This window comes from Aspergillus pseudoviridinutans (assembly GCF_018340605.1).
Source record: "Aspergillus pseudoviridinutans IFM 55266 DNA, scaffold_7, whole genome shotgun sequence".
NCBI classification, from domain to species: Eukaryota; Fungi; Ascomycota; class Eurotiomycetes; order Eurotiales; family Aspergillaceae; genus Aspergillus; species Aspergillus pseudoviridinutans.
In genome coordinates, this window is record NW_025091287.1 from 593,173 (window position 1) to 617,362 (window position 24,190).

General features: G+C 50.2%; 8 protein-coding genes and 3 non-coding genes across 11 annotated transcripts; 4 read left to right on the forward strand and 7 right to left on the reverse strand.

Annotated features, from left to right (window-relative positions):
- Positions 1-509: 509 nt before the first annotated feature.
- Asppvi_009528 (putative amino acid permease) lies at positions 510-2,308 on the forward strand (the record flags this gene model as incomplete). Its single annotated transcript, XM_043305382.1, has 6 exons — positions 510-638; positions 686-870; positions 917-996; positions 1,042-1,052; positions 1,096-1,465; positions 1,524-2,308. 6 exons carry the CDS (start codon positions 510-512, stop codon positions 2,306-2,308), a joined length of 1,560 nt encoding a protein of 519 aa, XP_043161317.1.
- An 825-nt stretch (positions 2,309-3,133) lies between these two features.
- Asppvi_009529 (uncharacterized protein) lies at positions 3,134-4,573 on the reverse strand (the record flags this gene model as incomplete). Its single annotated transcript, XM_043305383.1, has 1 exon — positions 3,134-4,573. One exon carries the CDS (start codon positions 4,571-4,573, stop codon positions 3,134-3,136), a length of 1,440 nt encoding a protein of 479 aa, XP_043161318.1.
- Positions 4,574-5,429: 856 nt separating this feature from the next.
- Positions 5,430-5,503, forward strand: Asppvi_009530. The gene has a single exon. It is a non-coding gene; the product is annotated as a tRNA-Ile (tRNA).
- A 340-nt stretch (positions 5,504-5,843) lies between these two features.
- Asppvi_009531 (uncharacterized protein) lies at positions 5,844-6,389 on the reverse strand (the record flags this gene model as incomplete). The annotated part of the gene is made up of 1 exon (XM_043305384.1): positions 5,844-6,389. The coding sequence occupies one exon, from the start codon at positions 6,387-6,389 to the stop codon at positions 5,844-5,846; it is 546 nt and encodes a 181-aa protein (XP_043161319.1).
- A 774-nt stretch (positions 6,390-7,163) lies between these two features.
- Asppvi_009532 (glycoside hydrolase family 71 protein) lies at positions 7,164-8,640 on the reverse strand (the record flags this gene model as incomplete). The annotated part of the gene is made up of 2 exons (XM_043305385.1): positions 7,164-8,513; positions 8,563-8,640. 2 exons carry the CDS (start codon positions 8,638-8,640, stop codon positions 7,164-7,166), a joined length of 1,428 nt encoding a protein of 475 aa, XP_043161320.1.
- Positions 8,641-9,801: 1,161 nt separating this feature from the next.
- Asppvi_009533 (glutamate decarboxylase) lies at positions 9,802-11,510 on the reverse strand (the record flags this gene model as incomplete). Its single annotated transcript, XM_043305386.1, has 5 exons — positions 9,802-9,916; positions 9,967-10,505; positions 10,550-11,182; positions 11,235-11,262; positions 11,311-11,510. The coding sequence occupies 5 exons, from the start codon at positions 11,508-11,510 to the stop codon at positions 9,802-9,804; spliced, it is 1,515 nt and encodes a 504-aa protein (XP_043161321.1).
- A 460-nt stretch (positions 11,511-11,970) lies between these two features.
- Positions 11,971-12,042, reverse strand: Asppvi_009534. Its single transcript has one exon. It is a non-coding gene; the product is annotated as a tRNA-Gln (tRNA).
- A 677-nt stretch (positions 12,043-12,719) lies between these two features.
- On the forward strand, positions 12,720-14,652 carry Asppvi_009535 (putative C6 transcription factor; the record flags this gene model as incomplete). The annotated part of the gene is made up of 4 exons (XM_043305387.1): positions 12,720-13,443; positions 13,492-13,915; positions 13,969-14,248; positions 14,278-14,652. The coding sequence occupies 4 exons, from the start codon at positions 12,720-12,722 to the stop codon at positions 14,650-14,652; spliced, it is 1,803 nt and encodes a 600-aa protein (XP_043161322.1).
- Positions 14,653-14,820: 168 nt separating this feature from the next.
- Asppvi_009536 (putative FMN dependent dehydrogenase) lies at positions 14,821-16,020 on the reverse strand (the record flags this gene model as incomplete). The annotated part of the gene is made up of 1 exon (XM_043305388.1): positions 14,821-16,020. One exon carries the CDS (start codon positions 16,018-16,020, stop codon positions 14,821-14,823), a length of 1,200 nt encoding a protein of 399 aa, XP_043161323.1.
- Positions 16,021-16,660: 640 nt separating this feature from the next.
- On the forward strand, positions 16,661-16,780 carry Asppvi_r0030. Its single transcript, XR_006253318.1, has one exon. It is a non-coding gene; the product is annotated as a 5S ribosomal RNA (ribosomal RNA).
- Positions 16,781-18,805: 2,025 nt separating this feature from the next.
- Positions 18,806-22,229, reverse strand: Asppvi_009537 (uncharacterized protein; the record flags this gene model as incomplete). The annotated part of the gene is made up of 6 exons (XM_043305389.1): positions 18,806-18,983; positions 19,047-19,166; positions 19,221-20,873; positions 20,923-21,006; positions 21,659-22,143; positions 22,176-22,229. The coding sequence occupies 6 exons, from the start codon at positions 22,227-22,229 to the stop codon at positions 18,806-18,808; spliced, it is 2,574 nt and encodes an 857-aa protein (XP_043161324.1).
- Positions 22,230-24,190: the final 1,961 nt, after the last annotated feature.

Below are 24,190 nucleotides of genomic sequence, written 5' to 3' on the forward strand. Positions count from 1 at the left end.
AGATGTGTAATAGCAGTAATTGCACAGTCAAAGAATCAGACACTCCGGTGAAGTGAAAAAAGCGAGACGTTAACATCAATATAAAAGATTTTGGCCATCTTTTGAACGGAAGAGTGAGAACCTTGAGCAGTCAGAGCGCACTCGCACCCCTGCGTGCTTGCTGCTCCAGGCATCCTATTTGAAATCTCAAATGGTTCTTTCCGCCAAATGGAAGAGATCTGCAATCGGAGACAAACTCTAGCCGATTCGCAATTTTAAATTGACTGGGGTCGATATTAGTCCGTGTATAGTGACCAGGATGCGCGCAACGGCGTCATGCTAAGCCAGGATAAGCGCCCAGGGTTTGTCGCACTAACTGATAGCTATGTTCCCCCCTCCTTTGCCTCCTGGCTGGCATTTTCCTTTTACCCGCCCCTTGCCGTCATCTGGGAGATTTCTTTTTCCTTCTCGCATCAAACCCTCCCTCGTTTACTGTGGCACAACTGCCTGCTGACAATTCTCCATCAAAGATGGATAACAACGGGATTGAATTGGCCTATGGCCATGGAAACGGGAATGGCTTCAAGTCGCCCCACGACAATATCGTTGAATCGAAACATTCCCAGGAAAATGGATACCAGTCAAAGCCACGCCTGGAGGTATGCACACAAGGAAGAAAGCTGGCCTGCGATCTAATCCCAAGCAGAGATATCTCGGTTTCCTGCCTATGCTGGCATTCGCAGCAACCCTCCAAGCGTCCTGGGAGGCTATCGGGGCGAGTATGTTTGCTGGTTTAGAGAACGGCGGCCCTGTTACCCTTATCTATGGGCTCATGCTAGCGATTGTGGGTTCTCTGGGCATCGCCCTTTCTCTCGCCGAACTCGCATCAATGTGAGTAATCTGTCAGATAACAGATGAATATCTTCTAATATAGTAGTACTCCTGTGGCCGGAGCGCAGTATCACTGGACATATGATCTCGCACCGTTTGCACCTCGGTTCCTCAGCTTTATCCAAGGTCTGTCTCACAGATGAATATATGAGCCTGACTGACCAAGTATAGGATGGATTACGGTATGAAGATATCCGCAGAAGCTAAATGATACTGACGAGATAGATGTTCTCCTGGTGGGCAAACGTGGCAACCTCTCCCTACCTGATCGGCACCCAGATCCAGGCGCTCGCGATTCAAAATCACCCGGAATATGTTCCTAAATCCTGGCATGCGACTCTCATTATCTGGGCAGTTCTTCTGATCCCTCTGGCCGTGAATATTTATGCCCGTCGCCTTCTGTCGCCCGTCGAGGTAATTGGCGGTATCATCCATATTTTATTCTTCCCAGCCGTCTTGATTACTCTGATCGTCCTGGGATCCCGCAACTCGTCGGAATTCGTCTGGACACATTTCGAGAACTCCATGAGCGGCTGGGAGAACGACGGAGTCATCTGGTCTGTGGGACTTTTAACGGCAGTCTACACTCTGGGCGGTACAGAACTGTGTTCCAACACCACCAATATCTGCAATGCGCGCTGACACCTGAATAGGATTCGACGGCGTCGTACACATGTCCGAGGAAATCCGGGACGCCCCTCGAGCAGTCCCCCGATCAATGGTCTACAGCGTGCTGATCAACGGCTGCGTCGCCCTCGGATTCACCATCGGACTCATGTACACAATGGGCAGCATGAGCGACGCCCTCGAGACTCCCACCGGCTACCCGATCCTCGAGATCTTCTACGCAGCGACCAAATCCAACGCCGCCGCCTCGGTCCTAATGATGACGCTCATCCTCCCGGGTTTCATCGCGCTCTTCAACGGTCTCGCCTCTGTGACGCGGCTCACCTGGGCCTTTGCCCGCGACGAGGGCCTCCCCTTTTCCAGCTTCTTCGCGTACATCTCCCCTCGCTATAAGATCCCGCTGCGCGCGCTTTTCCTCGTCGCCATGATCACCGTCCTCCTGGCGCTGATCAACATCGGCTCCACTACCGCCTTTAACGCGCTCCTGTCCCTCACCACTCTGGGACAGTACATCTCGTACCTGATTCCGGTGATCTTCCTGCTGATCAAGCGTCTGCGCGCCCCGCAGGATATCCGGTGGGGGTCGTTCCGTCTGGGTCATTGGGGAGTCCCCGTCAACGTCTTTGCGATTGTGTATGGGGTGTATATTATCATCTTCCTGCCGTTTCCGCCGAATTACCCTGTCACGGCACAGAATATGAATTACGCGGCGCCGGTGTTTTTGGCCGTGCTGGTCTTTGCAATTGGTGACTGGCTTGTGCGAGGACGGAAACGCTGGCAGGGGCCGATGGTTAAGGTTCGAGCGGAGTAATAGTAGTAGATGATTAGCTTTGAACTTCAATTAATGTTACTTTTACTGAGAAGCTCTCTGTTATCCAAGTGGATTGGATTATTATCTATAGATTAACTCAGGTAGTGCACCTAAGTCTAGCCCATCGCTCCACTGTAACACATAAACGAATCCCACATTTTGCCACCTAAATCAGCCACTAATCGATCAAGCCTGCTAAGCGTCCCGTCCCTCCTTAGCTTAGTTCTTGCGATCCCTGACTAGTCTGTACTTTAGTTTCTGTGATCCTTGTCGACACGGTTCGTAGCAAGAATTAAGTCCTCCAATCAGCTTATTATGCGAATGGACAGCAATGTTGGTCACCCGTAGAGGCTTTGCGTTCTTTACGAAGGTCAAATCCTACCGTTGGTTAGTTGGTTGGTGTTGATGAGCTTTGATGGACCTACGCAAAAGCCAAATTGTTATACGACGATTGGCTTTGTGGGTTTGAGTTTATCCTGTAGTCTGGCCATACCAGCCGGTCATGCTCCATGAAAATAGTCAGGGTGTATGCCATTCCGAGCCTGATCTAATTTGTTATTACTACTAATCATGAGAGCTCATGTATCTGCTGCTATTCACACAGCTACAAACATGTTGTAATATCTCTCTTGCTCTAGAACATGCATGTTAACGGTATTGCATCACTTATTCCACTCGACCAGAAGTGAACAACTGTCAATCTATGTGAGGTTGTGTCGGCCTTCTAGGAATCAATTGACTCGAGCAGAAGCCGGTATGAGACCTTTTGGCAGAATCTGGCTGAGGCTGCAGGCATGAGGCATGAGGCATGAGCCGTCCTCCCCGCTACTCGCTATCAACACCCCTGAACTCAAAGTATCGGGCAAACTCCTCATCCTCAATCAAATCCCTTGCCAGCTCTTTCTCATACATAAGCGCAAGCATATTCCCTTCATCGGAGTCCGAACTCTCGTCCAATCTAGGCGGATACACCACATGCACACCAACCGTGACACCCACCCCGCGCTGCAGATGCCGATAGCACAGCGGCCGCGCAAACCCAAAGTCCGCATCGGTGACATTCGCCGCCCGGTGGTCAGTCGTTAAAATCGACATGGGCGGTTTTGAGTTGATGCGGATATTCAGAGCCGCCTTGTCCCGGACAAACGAGACGGCCGTCAGCGCCACGTCGAGACTCTCCTGCGATTGAGTGTTGGTCAGCCGGCGAATATACGCCGCCAGCTCCCACAGTGGCTTATCTGATATGACATCGCCGTGCGTGAGCGGCGGGAAGGGCGCTTGATCTGACAACGCCGCCCAGAGAACGTTGTGCTGGATACGCGGGTGCACGGGGGGGTTCTTCATCCGGCGGCGCATGTCGATGGCTTCGCACCAGAAGATGGGGCTGTCGAGGGGCTTCTGGAAGACGGGCTGGCGGAGACGGGTCGTGGTGCGCCAGATGAACGCGGCAAAGGCGTCGTAGGTCGAGATCCAGGTGCCGTCTTGTGGGGTCGCAAGTTTTTTGAGTTCCGCGGCTTTGCTCTTTGGCAGGTGGAAGAGGAGGCACTGGCCTGGTTTCTGCTCTGGATGGAGTTGCGGCTCGGGGGGTCCGTCGATCTGCTGCTCTGGTGGAGGATCAGGCTTTGAGACGATGGAGAGGTCATTGCAGGCTGGATCCCAGGTTGGGAATGGCGTCTTGTGAGTAATGGCGTAGCAGTTTTCAGCCAGCTGGTGGATGAACCCCGTCCAGCCCATCACGTCGTTGGCGTAATGGTGCATATGGGTGATGAGAACGAGGCCGCCGCGGACGAAGTTGGCCATAAAGGCCGAGACGACGGGAGAGGCGTCCGGGTGCGCTTCGGGTCGCTCGCCGTATGTCATTGATTCGAGGCCCCAGTATTTGAAGTCACCGAGCGTGAGGCAGGCAAAGCTTGACTGTTCGATATCCGCCATTGAGGGGAAGCGATCTGCATCCTCGGGTGCATCGAGCCATTGCACGATAAGCTGTATTGTGCTATCTCGCTTCTTGACAAAAGAGTGGCCTCCCTCCGGATCCTTTTCGATGGTGCCGCAGAGCTGTCCGATCTGGGCGAGCGTACGTTCAAGTCCTTCCTTGAGTACAGCTGCCGCCTTCGGTTTAGCTTCTTCCTCTAGACGGAAGTATACGGCAAAGTGTGTGAAGCAGGAAGCAGACAGGTAGTCGAGGGTTGATACCTTGAACCGTTCTTCTTCCGGGCCGGTCTGCCAGCCGTACGGATGAAGTTGATAGACTTCTTTGCGGATCATTGTTGTTTGCTGAGCAACCGGTGCGAGGATGAAGCTGAGTCCTAGGCGCAACAGTAGTTATCGATGTTAGACAGATCATTTGCAATGATCAGAAATAATCCTGAAGACCAGACTTATAGTGGCAGCAAATGCGGGGTTGTCAGCATCGCTGTCAGTTTCCGTTTGTATTGTGAAGACCTAATAAGGTCAGCAACAGGTCTTAATTTATCGTGGGCGGGCAGAAGACGCTAACCGCCGTTTGACATCGGGATGAAGGAGCCACAAGCAATACAGATTAGATTATTCGCCTGTATAAGAGGCTCAGTGGGAATGAACCCTTCAGCTAAGTACGTAGCATCCGTTAGCCTGTCTAGATGTCAGCAACTGCTGATCAGATCCCTGTCGATAGGAACATCATTGCCTTTTCGAGGGACGGTTGCAGTGTAAGCGCAGTGAGCGACGTTTATAAATCCTCGCTCCGGCCGAACAAAGTGATATCAATCAGGTAAGCCCCGCTAAGTCGATTACATGGCTACTAGCGACTACCCCCGGAAGGTAGCTGCCAACTTCCCTCTTTCCAAGAGCTAGCAGATCTGAAGTGGGTAGGTGTGGAATACAAACGGTAAATATATATGTAGGCTCACCAGCCAGTCAGTATGATTTGGTATAGGTGGCATTCGCCAAGCGGATAGATATATCTATTCGGAGCTAGAGGACATGATTAATGACATGCTCTCAATGATTCTTCCATTGATAACGAAGGTGATGCAGGTGTTTTCACCAAATGGTGCTCTAGTAATCTTCCGCCCAGGGATAAGTGTGGAATATTGAACAGATTCTCTGATAAATGATCAAAGAGTGAAGGTATTCAAGAACTGGTCGCTTAGCTCAGTTGGTTAGAGCGTGGTGCTAATAACGCCAAGGTCGCGAGTTCGACCCTCGTAGTGACCATTTTTTGCCCTTCTCTTTTTTGGCCTATCTCTGCAAGCCACCTGGGATTTTAATATATTTCAGGGCTACAAATTGCAGGAGAAGACAACTATGTCTATAATATCTGTTCAATTATGCATGTGCTACTGTACAGCAGAGATATATCGCCAATGCATAGAAAAATCGTACGGCATGCTTCGTAATTCGTCGAAGCTCCAATTGACGAGAGATGAGGAAATCTTATCAAGGAGGATATTATCAGTAGGTAGGGTATGACTCTATAGGGTATAAAGACCATTCCGTAAATGCTGATATGCTGAGTTGAAATAGAGTCAAGTGAGAGCATCAAGCGGTGATGTCATCAACCCGGCACGCGGGCATGTACTGTATATCCCGTAGGAGGGTGGCGTCTTTTCCGACCAGAGACAAGTCTGGTAGCGTAGTAGCGACGATAATCATTCATAGGTTTCTTTCCATCAGGTTCCTGGGAAGTGGAAGCCAGCCCGACAAGATCCTCCGACCGACGTCGATGCGCCATAGCTTTCACAGCGGAGTTGATTGTGCTCCGGATGATGGAGGATGGGCTCTGGCTGGGGCTTTGAGTGATCATGCCCGGACTGTCATCTTCGTCATCCTCGAAACGAAGTGAAGTCATGCTCTTGCGGATATTGCTGTGTGTTTCCTCCATGGACCGCCGGAGGAGACTGTTGTGTGCGACGCATCGGCGTAGATCGGGGTTCTTAGCCGATGTTTCTTTTCTGAGTTTGTCGCGCGAGATGATGGCAATGCGGCAGGGGAGTATGGAGACGCTGTGCCTGGCAATAGGAGGAATCCGAGGGTTTAATGAACGAGAGACATGGCGGAGTAGGATGGTGGCAGTTGGTATGGTCTCGAGGGGCCCGGACATTATGACCGGTTGGCAGCTAGTATAAGGCCGTGTTAAGCATGAACGAGAGATACCATTCACCCTTGATCCTCAGGGACCAGGGGTTACTTATACTTCAGCCTCAGGGGCTACGACAGAGTTTGGAGTTATACTGAGTACAGCTCGCAGAGCTCTATCCGATGAAGATATTGATCGCCTCGGCCGCGTTGCTTCGGCCGAAGCGGACAAGATATCAAGGGGTACGGAACCGATCTTGGCCCGAGAGGACCCAAGGCTCATACCCGGGTAGCAAACTCTATCTATATATGCAGCATCGGTGCCGTCCGGGTGGCGGGTAGATGGTGTCATAGGTTGGACTCACCAAGGCATGCTCCTCGCTTCATCCTTTGAGCAACCTGTGGGTACCTCAAGGCATGCGGACCAGGAAGGTCGTCAGCTTATTCGGCGATCCCTGCTGCTTATCATTTGCTGTTTCGGTCCGGAATTCTGCAATCGCCGACGTAGCTGTGGGTATTGCGCAGTTCAACGCGGATCGCCGATACACTACCAGGTTTAATCTATTGTCTGAGATCCGTGAGGAAGATGTCGCTTCGCACGGTCTGGTTGTGCATTCCATGGATCTGTGGAAGTTGAGCTTAACCACCTGCCCAAAATGGAAGATCTTGCGATACAGATGAAAGAGTCAAGGCCATCTATGATTGTCCATGTTATTACTATGATTATAGAATTATCATAACAGTAGATTATGTACTGGTCAGTATCGTCCCTCGGATATCGCTGATATTCTGGCCATGCTTACACCAGCGTCAGCAAGACCAAGCCTATCAAGAATGTCATCGCCGGTCTCGATCTCTGCGAGCCATTTTTGTTGTCATCAGATGCAGTGTTTTCAGATGTCACATTCTTCTCGCCCATTGCACTCCCCACCCACGTATTCCAGTTGTTGTATCCAAGATTCTTCCGACAGTCGGTAGTGATGGCCTGGCCCTTCATCTGGGCAATCAGCTCGCCAGACCGTGACACGGTCACCTCGACATCCCCTGTCATCCCGTCAATGGATACACTTCCATGATACAGCCCTTTCTGTCCGCTGGGCGTATCCGCCCAGCTCCCCGTCTTATTGGCCCCGCCAATACTCACCGTCACGTCGGCCGCCGACTCCAGCAACGCCGAGTAGAAGATCCTATCCTGCATAATGGTTCTGGGGCTCGTCGTGTTCGTCCCCTCGGTAGCCAGCTGGCCAGGCGTGGTCTTCCCACTCATACACGCAGAGCCCGGATTGAGCCGGTACCACGAGACCACCCCCTCCTTATCAAAACTCGCATTCTGCCCCCCGCTCTTGTACAGATCAATGACGTACGGCAGAAACTCCCGCCAGCCATCATGTGGCATCCCCTCGGCATAGTTGAAGGGGGCATCGCCCACGGCGAAAATCCCCAGGTCGTCCTCGTTTATGGGGCCGACGTAGTGCGACTCGCCGTAGTCGTTCCAGGTGATGATCTCTACGTACTCGGGCGACAGCTCGAGCACCTGCTGCCACCGGTCGAACCAGAGATCGTCCCCGCGCCAGGCCCAGTTCTTGTGGAACACGGGCAGGTTGGTGTAGAACCACGGCGAGACGGGCATGATGTACGGCCGCCCGTTCAGCGCCGCGATGTACTCCTCGTCCAGCGTGGTGTTCATATCGTGTGCGCCGGCGGGCCACGCGTTCCAGCTCATCAGGCCGTCGATGACGGGGCTGCTGGATGCGGCTTCGATCCCCAGCGAGGACCACTCGGGGATGAAGAAGAAGTCCGATTGGGCGTTGTGCTTGACGTCCTTCCAGAGATCGGCGCTCTGGCCGCCCTCGAAGGTCGAGACGAGCGGCTTGTCGTCGTGGTGCTTGTAGTATGCGCTGCCGGTGACATAGTTGTCGATGACGTGGACGATCTCGTCGGCGGGCCACTGGGGAGCCTGGCCCATGTCGAAGGAGAGGAACATCTTGAAGTTGTGCTGGTGGGCGACGGTGAAGGCGTCGTTGAGGATGAGATCGTAGTTGTCCAGGCCGTAGCCGAGGTTCAGGGCGAAGGCGTCGATGTGCGCGGCCTGCGCGGCGGAGATGTCGTTGGTCCATGTTTCTTTCGTGAAGTTGATGGCATTCACTACCTGATCGATATTAGTTATATCAAGATGGAAGTAAGATTGTTATCGTTACCATGAAATGAGCGAATACGGCTTTCGCCTGTACATGGCTGATAGTAGCTAACAGCCCGAGAAGCGTCCACAGCTCCATGTTGTTGACATATGCTTCACCCTCCTGCCTACTGGACTACGATCAGGACGATCGGAAGTTTAAGAAGGAAAAGAAACGGACATGTTGACCGTCCTGATCAAGATACGGTAGGAAACCTCTGATGCGATCTACACAGATCCTCGACCAATCGATCGTCTAGCACCAATCGGATACCAACATGGTATTGCATCTTCGATATTGTACTTATATCACATAGCGGTCAGACATTTCACGCAGCTCAAGACCAAAAGTTAAGGTTCTTCCAATGGCCCGCGAGATGGCCCCTAGACTAACTTACTGCATGAAGTCTTATCAGCAGCAACAGACGGTCAGCCTTGCGGTATATAACTTTATCTTGTTCTGCTCCATTCATCGAGAAAGTATTGCCAACAGCTAAATCAGAGTTTGCTAGTGGCAGATCCGGTAGGTACTTGCATAGAGTTGACCATTTGTTGTTGTCGAAGAGATATCCATCTATCATATGCAATACTTTACCCGCCCTTGCGTCTACCCTTTGGATTCATGCAACTACGACAAGAACAGTAGAAAGAGACGACAAACTTGCGAACAAGCCGAATTTTCTTCTGATAACTTAGATCATCACGTCGGGAAGATACTTGTGAAGCGCAGATGCGATGCGCTGAATTGTTATCAAGTACTTCAATTCTACCGAGCTTTCCCAGTCTCTAATGCCGAACCGTGGGTCGGAGAACATGTCAACTGCCCTACAACGAGTGGAGACAAAATCTCTGGTTCGTTTAAATGGGATTTGCTTGGCTACATCAATTCAAACGTCTAGACTACATCTTCTGATTAAGGTGGGTCTTCGCTTATATTCATATCGACCGACTGTTCTGGACTACCCCGTACGGATTTGTTTACCGCCAGTTCGTCATGGTGTCCAAGACGTGCTCGAACTGGCAGTCCTGGGTAATTGACAAACGAGCAGCAGCAAGCGAATGAGCTTATGACACTTCATAGGAGACAGAGACGTAGTTCAGATTACGAGTATCACGCAAGGGGTTTTGACTATCGTCAAGCTCGGTGTACTTCCGTCATTACAAACCGTGGAGACACGCATCTGCAGCACAACACCTATCGAATGCACTTTTACCATTGAATTCAGCCGTCATTATCGCCGATAACGCCGCACTGCTACAATCAACACACCGCATGAGTCTTTCCCGTCTTCCCTTGAAGCGAATGCTTCTCCCCCGGGTAAACCGGATGATCGGGCTTTTCAGCCTGCGAACGAACCCGATGGCGAGCAGAGTGTCTACAGTATCCGTCAGCTTCCAAAACACATTAAGTAGGAGCAGCACATACTGAATATACTGCTCGATCATCGACCGATCCATCTCCTCCAGTGACTTGATCGCCATCTTCATATCCTCAACCAACACATCACACCGATCCATGCTGAAGTCCTCTCGGAGCACGATCCGCATCATCTTGAGCTGGTTGCTATGCGGCGCCATCGTGTACGCGGGGATCACCCACCCGCGCTGGCGGAGGACATGCGCCAGCGCATATTCATCCCATAGGCGGTCTTCATCAGGGGGAAGCCGGTACGCGACAAGCGGGAGGCCGCTGCCCGCGCCGTCGCTCATGATGATGAATCCGAGTTTCTGGAGCTCCTTGGCGAGATGGTCCGCAGTGCGGGTTAGGTTCTGCATGATGGAGCGGTAGCCATGGCGGCCGAGCCGGATGAGTTGGTAGTACTGCCCGATGATGTTGGAGGCGCCCTTGGAGAAGTTGAGGGTGAAGGTTGCCTGTTCGGTGCCGAGGTAGTTGACGTTGAAGATGAGTTCTTTAGGGAGGTACTCGGATGAGCGCCAGAAGACCCAGCCGACGCCGGGGTAGACCTAACCCTCTCAGCGACGTCTGGAAAGTTGGGATTTGTACGTACCAGACCATACTTGTGGCCGGAGACATTGACCGACACGACCTTTGGCAGCCGAAAGTCCCATTCTAGGGAGGGATTCACGAACGGCGCGACGAACCCGCCGCTCGCGGCGTCCACGTGGATCGGACAATCGATCTTCTTCCGGATCAACAGGTCGTTGATGGCTTTGACATCCTCGTACTGGCCTGTGTACGTCGTGCCCAAGATCGCACAAATACCAATGGTATTCTCATCCACCAGATTGACCGCTTCTTTGGGATCAATCACGTACCGCGTCTCCGTGCAGTAGACATATTTCTCCTCGACATCGAAATACCGCGCTGCTTTCTCCCAGCACACCTGCACCGCGCTATTCATCACAATATTCGGGCGCATCCAGTCCTTGCCCTCGGCCTTGCGGCGGTTCTGCCAGCGCTTCTTCATCGCCAGCGTGGCTAGCATGATACCCTCCGAGGATCCGACGGTCGATGTTCCGATAGCATCTTGGGTGTCTGGACTGTCGGCGGTTGGGGCGTGTAGAAGGTCCGCGATCATGTTGATGCAGCGGTTCTGGATGGCTGCTGTTTGCGGGTATTGCTCGTAGTCGATGAAGTTTTTGCTCATCGCGTCGGACATGAGATTCTGGACTTCGTCTTCCTGTAGGATGTCAGCAACAGGAATACTCTGATTTGGGGTAAAGGTTGATTACCATGTAGGTGGTGACGAAGCTCGCCAGACTGGATTCCGTCAGCATGCATGCTTCGCACAGAGAAAGGAGGACCTACTTCAGTAATGGGTTCCCGTCAAGGCTCAATTCATCCTTGATTAACCGGTACGCAACGCTCGCTGGCATTTCACGCTCTGCCATTTCATGGTGCGGCAGATCTTGCGCTGCGAAGTGGGTGCCATATACATAGTCGGTCACTTCGGTTTCTCTGGCACGGTGACCTTTGGGGCGCTTTTGAACACGGCTGATTTGCACCATTTTGTTCAATTATATGGAGCTTGTAGATGATTAATTGAGGTGAATACTCCGTTCGAGAACTCGTGAGGTTTGGTACCTTTTATGATGTCGATTGGTGCCGGGTACGATGACCTCACCACTATGGTCATCGGTCATAGTACCAAATGTGCTGATTTGAACAAACATTGAATGTCGGACATGATGACTGTGGCTTGCAGTATATTCCTGTAACTGTCTCGAACTCTACTGCTTCATATCCAAGTCGAGGATTGGAGGGCATATTTAGAGATTGATGATTTCATCCACTCTGGTATAATTAATATATTCACTTTCTCTGCTAGGGATTTACTCGCACAAGTATAACCGACCATGGAAGTTATTGAACAGTAAAAAGAGTGAGAACATAAACAATAATTGGGCAAGAAACAGGTTAATATGAGAGTGATTGATGTGACAGGATAAAAAACAAAAGAAATAGGTGAGGTCGTGCTCGGAATCGAACCAAGATTGCCAGAATCAGAATCTGGAGTGATAACCATTACACTACACAACCCACTTGTTGAAAGACCAGCAACATATTTGCTACAAATTGAAAAGCCATAATATTGCATAAATTCCCACTTTATCTCCATGATGGTAGCCAGAATTCAGGCAGAAATTTGATCTTCAGTTTCAGTGAAATAGTAAGGTACTTGTCCGCTATGAGAACTTGTGCTGAATCCACTGGGACAATTGAGAACTGAACTGCTATACCTAGGGTATTTCTATTTTTATCAAGCTGCTGTTCTACACGTATCTACAATGCCCTGGCAGCAGTACGACATGACGCGCTCTACGATCCTGGTAATTCGTCGAAGCCGGGTTCATCCTGGAGTATCCTTGTCTCCAGCATCAGGCAATGCCGCCTCCCATTCAACAGCTTCAATTGAAGTTAACATGTAGGTTGCACATTGACACGTACAGAGGACATCACGCAGTCCCGAGTGTACTTAAACACAGCACATCCAACACTTGCAGCTCACCAGTTCATTCATCACACCAGTCATGTCTTCCGATCGTAGCAACGGCGTGCAGACATCTTGCGAACCTTGCCGCAGATCAAAACTACGCTGCGACCATTCCACGCCGGTTTGCAAACGGTGTGTTCGCAGTGGAAAGTCAGACGTCTGTGTTTATCATCCCTCACCCATGACTCGGAGCTGGTATTCTGACCCAGTCTCCTCGCCAAATATGCCTGCAAATTCTGACTTCAATTGGGATAAGATAACCCAATCGGTCACGCCTCCTGGGACCCTGGGACTGACGAGCTACTCTGGCGTGTTCAGCGACAGCGAGGATTATCTAAATGGGATCCTCGCGCCGCTGGCGACTGTGGAGCGCAGTCGGGTCAGCTCGAGTCAAAAGCAGATTCAGCTGGGCGCGCGACTACTGCTGACATTGTTTGAGAATCTGTTGCTCTACGAGACTGTCGCGGACAATCGTTCAGACAATTCACCAGAAGGATGTGTTGTCGGCCAACGGCTCGTCCGCATGATCTTTACAGCCATAAAAGATTCCTATAGAATCCTGGCAAGTACCCAGGATGCAAAAGAGAGGTATTATGAGAACCTGCTAGGGTGGTCTCAGAAACTGTTTGATGAGCGCTCGCAGCTGATTGAGGTCGGTCCGTCGACGACACCCGAGGAATATCTTCGTTGCGTCTCCAATCGATGGGAAGGCATCGGGTTGGTCTTCTCCGTCGTGGGTCAAGGTGCAATGCTGGAGAGAGACTGGAAATCCGTGTCTCAGTTAGCAGACGCTGTACCAGCCGATCAAAGATCACTGGGGGTGCTTGCGGCCACTGCCAGCGATGCTTGTCTTCAATTTTGCGAAGACTCAGGCGTTGTCCATGATCCGCTGGGTTGGCTGCTGTATCAGCATACCTGTCTGCTTACTTTGGTCTATGGTGACAATGGTATGACTCTGTCATCTCATCTTGTGAACTAGTTCGCTATGCTGACAGGCAAAGATTATCGACCGTGGCGAAAATTGGCCGAATTGTCCACTGTTGTATTTACCCTCGGGCTCCACCAGTCCAGACGCAAAACACGCATGCCCTTCTTTCTGGGTGAGCTTTGTAAACGCTTGATGGCGGGCGCCTATATCATGGATAAGCAGCTCGCCACTTCCCTGGGACGACCGCCTCAGATCAACTGGAGATACTCCGATGTGCAACTTTCTCTGGACCTACGTTACGATGAGATCCTTGCGGACCCGGCTACTCGAGATGCCGCAATCAACAGAGTCGACGCGAACGGTTGGAACAGCCAAGGTGTCATCCAACCGGCCCAGTTGATGCGGGTTGCTCTTCTGGTCAGCTCAATCAGAGAGCAAATACTCGAATTGTCGCTGAGCCGCTGTGTCGATGACCTTGCTCGAAAAACCAAGTGAGTTCAAAACTCACATTTGAAATCTTCTGGCTGTTATTGACATTGTCTAGGCAGGTGTCTGAAAACTCCCGCAGAACTTGGGACGGACTCCCCAGTTTCCTTCGCTGGCGTCCTGGTAGTGCCAACCTCGATGACTCTGGCAGTCTTCTCATACCTCTCTATCTTGACTTCGTCTACAATGACTTCCTTCTCTGCCGGCTGCTTGTCAGGCGCTCCCAGAATGAATCAGACTCCTTGATCAATGTCTCACAGAATATACTGGGCACGGTCCTTGAGCTCATGGGGAGGGAGATTGCATCGGGAAGTGGCACATATAACATAGGATGGAACGTAAGTCGACTTTCTAACCTTAACCGCAGTGTCTCACCACAAAGCAGGCGTCTTCATTCGGCATCCCAGCCGCCAGGGTCCTAGCCATCGACCTGCTGTGCCAAAGTGAAGGGTCACGGCCTCGCGCATCGACTCTCCAACGGCCCGAAAGCATCCAGAACCTGAGCGTCTTTGCATCCTACCTCCAATATGTCGTTCGACCGCATGAGGGAAATTACGACATCTGCCAGCGTGCGCGCCGTATCCTTGGCCGTATCCTGAACCAGGTCTTATCGACGAGTCCGCTCCCGTTGCCGTCTGGTCTACCTGCTAATGCGGTAGCAGCGGATTGGTTGAATGGGGAGTCAATCTTGCTGGACGATGGGACGGATCTCCTGGAGTGGATCGAGAGTCGACTTGATTAGTGCATGACTTTCCCGCTGTGTATTGGACGCATCTATCTGACAATCTACAATAGCTATATAATGAACACCTGATTGTAATGTATTTCTGCACTGACACTCCCCAAACCCTGTCAACAGCAACACAGAGATATCTCCCGCTTGACAGGAAATCCTTGATCATGGGGCTTCCTACCTCACTCGGCGCAAGACTGACCGATTGAGATGTTGAGGAGACACTGATTTGATCCCCGACAAGTGCAGCGTGAGATCCAGATCTGCAAGGATGCTTCGCAGGACATGCGAGACACCAGCCTCGCCCGCAATCGCCAGCCCATACGCATATGGCCGTCCGATCAGCACCATCTTTGCCCCGAGCGCCAGCGCTCTAGCGACATCCGCACCACCCCGGACCCCCGAATCAAACAGCACATCCAGCTGGTCCCCCACCCCATCCACAATCTCCGGCAAGACATCAAGCGAACCGATGCCCCCGTCCTGCTGCCTCCCTCCATGATTGGACACCACAATCCCCTGCACCCCGACCTCGACCGCCCGCCGCGCATCCGCCACACTCTGGATCCCCTTCAGCACAATCGGCCCGTCCCAATGCTCCTGCAGGAACCCAATCTCCTCCCACGAGTGACTCCGCCCAGGGAAGATCATATGCGCCCACTCCGCCGCCGCGGCGCCCATATCCTCCTCCACCTCCACCCCATGCCTCTCCCGGAACCGCCGCCGAAACACCGGATCCGAGAACCCCAGCTCGACGCCGATCTTGTCCGCCCGCAGAAACGGGTTATACCCGTTATTCAGATCCGACGGCCGCCAGCCGAGGATGTACGTGTCGAGCGTGACGACTAGCACGCGGTACCCCGCACGCTTCGCCCTCTCCAGCAGACTCACCGTAATTTCATTATGCTCGCTCGGCGGCCAGTAAAGCTGGTACCACCGCGCCCCGTCCCCGCTTGCCGCCGCTACATCCTCGATACTCGTCGACGAGGCCGTGCTCAGGATGTACGTGACGTGCTGCGCGCTTGCTGCCTTTGCGGCGGCGACCTCCCCGTCGCGGTGGAAGATGCGCTGCACACCGATGGGCGCCAGGGCAATGGGGTAATCGTATTCCTGGCCTAGAACTGTGGTCTTGAGGGATGGGAAGTCAGCGCTGACGAGCCGCGAGGGGACGATGGCCCATTTGCGGAAGGCGTCGCGGTTGTTGGTGTCTGTTTCGCGGAGGCCGGCGGAGCCCCAGATGTAGCTGTAGCTGTCGGCGGAGAGGACGTCTCGGGCGTGGGTTTCCCAGTCGTGCGGGTTGAAGCTGATGGCCGGTTTGATGTTTTGGAGGCCGTTGGCGTAGACTTCGTTGCCGTAGGTGTGGGGGGCGTTTGCCATTGCGTCTATACTTGGTAGTTTGAAGTAGTATTGTAGGATTGATGTATTTATATTGCATGAAACCACGTCATTGCTCTAGATAAGTATCTGCAGGGAAGGACTGGTACTCTGACGATGTCAACTAGACCCGCACGGAATCCTACTTGACGTAAACAAGAATTGAATAACTGTATTGCAGATGAAATTAATTGATATGGTCTATAACTTCTATGGATAACAATTGCCCTGATTGTTGCTGCCGACCAAGCCGGACCCACGGCATGATGCAATAATGGGTACGCCCTTTACCAAGTCTTGACTCGGGTGGAAGTTGATTCCGTAGATATCGGTATGACTTATTTGACTGTTTTTGAAATTGCGATAATATTAGACAGCATGTCTAACTGTTAGTCAGGATATATGCTCAATGTCCATGGAAAGTGCTAGTCCTGGCCTATTGCATTCAAGCGAAGAAAGTAGTGGTTGTGCAGACTGGTAGAGATGCGTATAATCAGGTAACAAAGACATGGATCTCCTCGACTGCTGGGATACTTGGACAAAGACATAGAATACTAACTTTGATAACCCACATCCAGTCATAAAATGCTTCTCAAAGTTTTCAACAAATGCCTATATGAATCTCAAGTAGAAGAATCCTAGCACATACGACCATAGGGTGTGGAAAACAGGGCTTCCCGTCCGCTCAGCCGTACTTAAGCCACACGCCGGCCGGTTAGTAGTTGGGTGGGTGACCACCAGCGAATCCCGGCTGTTGTATGTTTTTTGTTCACCGTAATTATTTTGATTTGTTTTTAATCACATTTTCTGGACCATGGGGTGTGTTCTGGCGTGGTGGAAAAAGGTGAAGCTCTTCCCGTCCGCGCCGCTCAGCCGTACTTAAGCCAGCATTATGAACGCGGTCAAACGATACCTGAGCCCTTGAGCCCTTGCCGCTTTGTGGGTAATGGACGCTAAACTACAGGGTGAGTGCAGGTGGGCTGGATGATGCCTCTCAAAACCAAGGTGAGGGGGTGAGCGAATAGGGAGTGAGGGTGAGCGAGGGTAAATGAGTGGGTAAGTTAAGATTGAGAGGGCTTTTTGTAGATATAAATACTCCAGAGCTCTTTTACCCCCTGACCATTACTAACTACGTCTTATCTAAGTTATCTTAAACATTAAGCTATCGAATTTGTCGTCCGAAGCGAAAACGGCCTTGCTTATCGAGCTTTATATGTAACTTGATATTGGCTAATAATTGCGCTTACTTTTATATGACCTATTTATCACGTGATATAATACTCTTAATTAAAGAAAGAAAGAGATAAATAGAAGAGCTTTGTAGACTTAGGGAAAAACGAGGCTTTACTATAGCATACTAGGAAGAGTAAACGAGTAAGCCGAACGAAATAAGCCGGAAGAAACAAGCTCTGGCTACTAGACTGGCAAAACCCACCCATAATAATACCCAGCCGGATAATAGGTATATAGTACTAGAACCCAAGGGTCTTAGTCGTGCGGTCCTATGACCATGGAATCAAGTAGGGAATGCAAGTCGAAATCATCCCTTCTGTTCAATGGAGTTCTAATATTTTTTCCTTTCAATTGGAGGTTTGGCCGGGTATAGCAGATTGTAGTGTACTTGCCCTGTTTAGGTGCCCACCGCTAGAGTTGTATTTGCGATTTCGGGTTTAAATTTTAGAACCCGGAGCCAACCTGGATCCGATCTAGGTTGGTGGCGGTTTCACCGTAAAAACCCGCTGCTAGGCCCTTACTAACTACCCATGGTTAGATTCGATTCGGTTTCGGTTTGGATAAACCGCGAATTTTAACTGTTTTGATGTTACCATTCCCCCAGGGCCCCCTCTAGGGACCCCTCTAAGGTCCCCCTATCAAATATGCTTATATAAAATTATGATTTTTATATGAGATATATAGTAATTATCATCATAATAATCTAGATCTAGGATATTAATTTGATATCTATAGGGTTGAATGAGTGGTGGTTAAAGATTATTTAAAAGGTATGGCGGTGGTTGGACCTTGGTGCAGTTATACCTAGAAATGAGTGATTTCTAGGTAAAATAGGGTGGGTTAGTTAAACCTAATGGTTAAACCCACAAAAACCGTAACTGACGGCTTTAACCAAACCCAAAATCAGGCCTAGGGTAGGGAAACCGAACCTAAAGCAATTCCCTAGGCTTACCCCCGAACCCAAACCACTCCGGGTTCGGTGAGGGTTGGATTCGATTTTTGCGGTTCGATTATGCAAATTCTACCCACCGCGGCCGCTGTACAGAGCGTTAATAGTACTCATTAGAAGCTGGTTAAATGGTTATACAGACAAGGCTCTGTTCCTCTTAAATGTTACATGCAAACCCGTGCATGATTCGGCCTCTTCTGGTCCTGAGTACTGGGTGGAGAATCAGATATCCCCCGTCAAGGTTTACTGTGCCCTGATGCGCCTGCTCCCTCGAGAAGCTACCTAGAACAGCGTATTCCTGGATGTCGGCCCTCACCCGATGCTTTCCGGACCACACCGCGACATCACTATCGAAACCATGCCATTACACCCCATGCCAGCTCCGGCCAGAGCAGCACCGCAATCTTCCTTCTCTGCTGTTGGCAATATGTGCCGGGAGGCTGTGCCTCTTGATGTCAAGGCTCTCCTTCCCGGGGACAGCAAAGCTCTGTGTGGACTGCCTGTATATCACTGGGACCATGGCGGACAATTCCAAGTCAAATATTCGACGTATAATGATATAATACCATTGCACCTTTCACTCTATATAAGCAAGCCCAATCATGATTACACGGCCGACATGGTGTAATTGGCCGTACTATTACCCACATGAGCCTGTAAAGCCCCGTTGGTCGTCTTACAGCCACTAACGTAGTTGACCGTTAACTGGCATCCATTGGGGAAAAAAGCATGGCCGCAAATTCCACATCCTCCACCGGTTTCTTGGAAGATATGATCATATGCTCTGTTCACATTCATTTTGTGTTAGTGATAAAGGCATTCTATACGTCGAATGTAGGACACTCACGCTGCCATCTGATCTCCAGTCATTTCACAGTCGTCTCCCTCGACAAAGACGCCGCAGCCAAACTCAGCATTCTTACCGTCCGTGTAGCATGTTCCAGTATCAGCATCAGAATCTTTGGTTCTGTTCCATTATTAGATACTCCATGTTGGGCTGAAAACGACGATGTCTCCTTACCCGTATAACTCGGTCTCAGTTAGGAAGTCCTTTGCCATATTACAGAAACTGTGAAGGTTGGCAAATGATCCACATCTAATTGAGCCTTTACAATCATAGCTCGTCTCTGTTGGACGTGATGAAGTTGTTGTTGTCGTCTTCGTCGTAGTTGTGCTCGTTGTAGTCGTAGTGGTGCTGGTAGAATCAAAGGCCGACCAGAAGGCAGAATAGTCCGACTCGAGGTAGCTGGTCAGATCCGCATCGTCGGTGGTCGTTGCCCATTGGAAGTCAGTGATAGTGCCCTCAATCAGGCCGTCTTCGTCAACTGTGCTAGTCGTGGTGGTAGCTTTGGCAGAACAGGCAGTAATTGTATCACAGCGGGTCGTTATCGTGGTGGTTGAGTAGGTCGAGGCGGGCGTGACCAGTGTACTGGATATCCAATCTGTGCAGGAATCCGCCTCTTCTGCTTCACAATCGTTGTCTTCCGACTCGCAATCTTGACCTGTGCAGATTCCATTGGCACAATCGCGTCCGGAGCACGTCACGATGCGGCAGAGAGGACCAGTGCAGGTGAAATCAACCGAGGAGCAGTCGGACCCGATACAACCCCATGAGAGACACCGTAGACCAAAGCACTTGCCAGAACCACTACTGTCACAATCGGGCCCGATGCAACCGTGATCCTGACAGTTGCTGCCCGAGCAATGACCGTCGGTACAATCATCCCCTGTACAGCCCGTGGGTGTACAGTCATCGCTGATGCAGACCCGATCCTTACAACCATCTCCTTCACAGCCCTTCTCGATACACAGGCCATTATCGTCACATTCCCCGTTAACACATCCAGGTCCCGAGCATTTTTCAACTGTAGGTGGGTCAGGATCCAGCGGATCTATGAAACTCGAAGAGCTCTCCTTGCCGCAATTAACCAGACAAGGTCCGTCACAGAAACTGTAGCATTTGTGACCGCAGTTGGCAGTGCAAGTAGGGCCAGGAGGATCACCTTCTGAGAAGGTCACTGTTGGGAACTTCATATCATCCGTAGTCCATGGCCATGGGGGAATGCTCACTGTGCGAGTAACCAGAGGGGTGTGATAAACGCCAGTCTCATTCATTGGATTAGGATTGTCCGTCACTATGGCTGGGGGTATTTCAATGCTTGGAACCAAGAGCGTCTCGGTGGATTTGATACCCCGGGTGATGTTCCAGTTGTAGTAATTGATGGTACCGATAACGAGCTGGTTTAGGGGGATAGTTGTCTCCACAATATACCTCGTCACAGTGGTTGTGACACTTGTGACCGTTCCACGTACGACAGTAGCTGTGGTGGAAGCTGCGACTTCCAATGAAGTTGGATACCCAGCGCCAAAATCAATGGTTGTTGGCGATCCTAGAATGGACTTCGGGAAGATGACGCTGACCGGGGCCACAGCAGTCACGGTGTTTTGACCTTCTTCGAAGATCTCCTGGCCGACATAAAAAAGGCCAGTTCCATCGCTGCCTCCGTCTGCATTCGCACCCTCCATGCTTGTATCGTCGTAACTTAGATCGTTAGGATTGGCCAAGGAGCCAGGGCCTCCTAGATCAAGCGCCCAACTGAAAAGGCCCCCAAGGCATTTGCTATTAGCGAAATCGGCCTTCTGCTTGAGCGTTTTGCCATTGTCAAAAGAGACCCTATGTGCCAAGTTAGCGGGATTTTGAAATACACAAGTCTAAACCATACCATTGATCCCCACTCCAAGTCATCCAATTGACGCCGGCAGCTTCATCATAGTTCACATTGACTGAGTAGTCATCTATGATGCGGCTAATAGTTGATAGTCATGAGCATACAGCAGTCTAGGCTTAGTAAGAAGATACTAGCCTATCCCCTTACTGGGAAGTGTTACATAGATTCGTATAGTTTTATTGGTATGAAATTATTAAAGTGTAAAATATTACTTAAAATCCTTAACTTTATCTACTTAAAATAACGAGGGGATCCTTATCCACTAAGTAGCCTAAACTTTATAGCATCATCAAAGCATTCCCAAACAGGAGATACTTCTGCAACTATAAGATCAACAACAAAGGAGAAGTTCCTAAGCTTCCACTAGCTAGTAAAGGCGTCTTTATACTACCTTTTTTGATAACCCTTGATAAGATCTGGAACCATACAAAACTCCTTCGGGTTGTACCTGGCGCACGCCTGGTCGTACTCCCGTTCCTGTAGGGAGGTCTCCATAAGGTGAAAAGAATTGAACAGAGGCAGTAGATCATGCTACATCCAGGTACATCAAACCAGAAGGCTTGCCATCGAGCTGGCCCCCATTTGCGGACTTGCACACTGGTTGGCATCGGCAACATTATAGGACTGGGAAAAGCAAAGGCCCTATTTATAGGATGCCGCTATTTCCTGGGTCTCGCGCCACAAGGTCTCCTCGTCTATTGGAAGTATAGCATTAACGTCCGAATCGTACTTGCTCAACATATGATCTGCCAGGAGCTCAATAAATTCAGCATGGTGATTATTGTCGACGGGAGCGAAACGAAGACTTTTCGGATTTTTCGGATAACAATTCTCCCTCAGTTTCCTCTGGTAGTATCTGTAGGTCTGAGCCCACCACATAGGTGCGTGGCCGAAGAGATCGGGAATTCTGGCGTCAATAGTTGGGCAGTCAAGAAGTGCCTTGACTACATCCAAATCACCCTCTTCACCAGCCCAATGTGCGAACTTGTACGAAGTTGCTTGCCCATGAATAGGATTTTCGGGATAGCAGGGGCCGACAGCCCAAGATAGGGGGTTACGGCCGTTGACGTCCTGGGAGTTGACATCCACCCGGCCGGACCACGGTGTTTGCCCGGTCAAACCTTTGCAATCGACTCCGATATATGACGTTTCAGTGAGGAACTTCACTGCCAAGGTGTTGCCGCTCAGAACGGCCCAGAATAGGGGTGTTCTTCCCTGTGGATCTTTTGAATTTACGTCAATTTTACCCGTGCTGAGCAGAGCAGATAAGGCATGAGCACGCTGCCCATCTGATTCAACATGACTATGCAGGTCTATAAGTTCAGGCTTCGGATATCTCAAAGCGGTTAAATATATTAAGTATATATCACAGTGTGCAAATCCCCTCTTGTGTCCGTGTCTGCAGGGTGATTCGCGAGGGCGAATTATTCTTGCTAGCCTACATAAGTCCTAGGTACAGGAAGGCGCTTCAACAGTTCAGCTGAGTTCGGCGACGGGCAGGTTCAGGAAGCTCGAAAGGGAAAGGTAGCCAGCCATGCGGTTTGTAGCACATACAACCTGACATCGTCCGTTAAAGGAGACATAGCCCACCTCATATTCATAGTAGCGCAAATTTTCGTTTCTTTTATTATATTATTATTTTATGTCCTGAGCGTGGAGTCTGGGATAGCCATAACGGAGAACCATAACTACAACTAGAAACACCTGATGACATTACAGCCTCGTCGGGCGCTCCAGACTTGCAGACATTATGCTCCGTTTTGCTTTCTTGGACTTATCAAGAGCTACTACGTGGCGAGGCTCACGAGGGTTCGCATTCCATCTTTTCCGCCTTGCGAAACCAAACTCCTGATTCGCAGCCTTCACTTGTAGCATATTCTTCGTTCTTGGATGCATCAGAACAATTTTACATTACGAGGCTATTGCGCCTCGCCAGGTGGCATCATAGATATAAAAAGCAAAGCAACCCTTTCTCTACTTCACCATTCTCTTCATCAGACTTCGTTCCCAAAAATTACCTACGAGAGAATCAACCCTTCCCATTCAGAGCCCAATCCTCAACAGCTCCTCCCAAGTCGACACAACATGTGTTTGCAGTAAGTCGTCAGCCTCTTCCTCTCTTCCATTCTATACTTCATCATTCTTAACTCTCCACTTGAGGAGTCTATCACTAACACCTGTTCCCGCCCAGTCAAGCCAGAGGGATGGTTGCCGCCAACAGCACCTGTTTGATCTGTGAACGGGGCATTAAAGACTCGGTCAGAGGAAAAGTCACAAAGGTCGCGCAAAGTGCTGTGAACACCCTGTTGACGTCGGCTGGGAAGAAGACAGGGTATCTGGGACCTACCTTATCGGGGACTGGGAATTTGCAGAAGAAGTGTTAATAACAATGTATGTGACAAGGGTAGTTATCCTGGCCGGCGATTAAGTTGGGAACTGGTGAGGGCCTGAGTATCTGTGCGGGGTCTGCGAAGGTGCATAACTACATGTAGTTAACGTAATCCATGGGTGAGGCGGATACAGTTGAACCGCGGATTTCTGTGGATTTTTACCTCTCCCAAATACATGCTTGAAGCATTTCAACCATCAAGGCCATTACAATTAGACTATCTCGTACATGGATGTATGACTACCTATCAGGACAACTCCTATTATATCTAATATTCCAGCAGCCACTACAGTGTGGTGGAAGCTCGCTGCCGAAGCTCGCTGCCGAAGCTCGCTGCCGAAGCTCATATAGTCTTATTAACCTGCTGTTTCAACCTGCCCTTTAACCAGTGTATTAAGCTGCTGAATGTAATCATAACCTTCCTAAACAGAAATAAATAGATAATTGCCTAGAATAGCATGCCTCCTTGCCTTCTTCTTTATTTTCTACTCATTTGAGCCTGTAGAAGCTTGATTTCTTACTAAAGAAGAATGTTACTATTTATTTCGCTATCTGGGCAGCCTTTTTTTAAGTTATTAGATATGAGTAATTAGACTAGTAGATAGTGTCGTTTGCTTTTAAAGACTTTTCTGTAGGCTGCGGCAATTGTAATCCAATCAATGAGGATTCTAAGGAGTTTAAAAAGCGGAAGATATTAGTTAACCCTTTAAGGCTTTAACCTTAATAAGAGGTCTTGTTCGTGTATGAAGTTAAAAAGTGATTTTGGAAGCACCTAGTCTTTATTAAGTAGTTTAAGACCAGATCCTGCAAAGCCATTCCATATAATCTTCTGAGTAAAGACTGCTTCATGTGAAAAGGATGCAGGTATAGAAA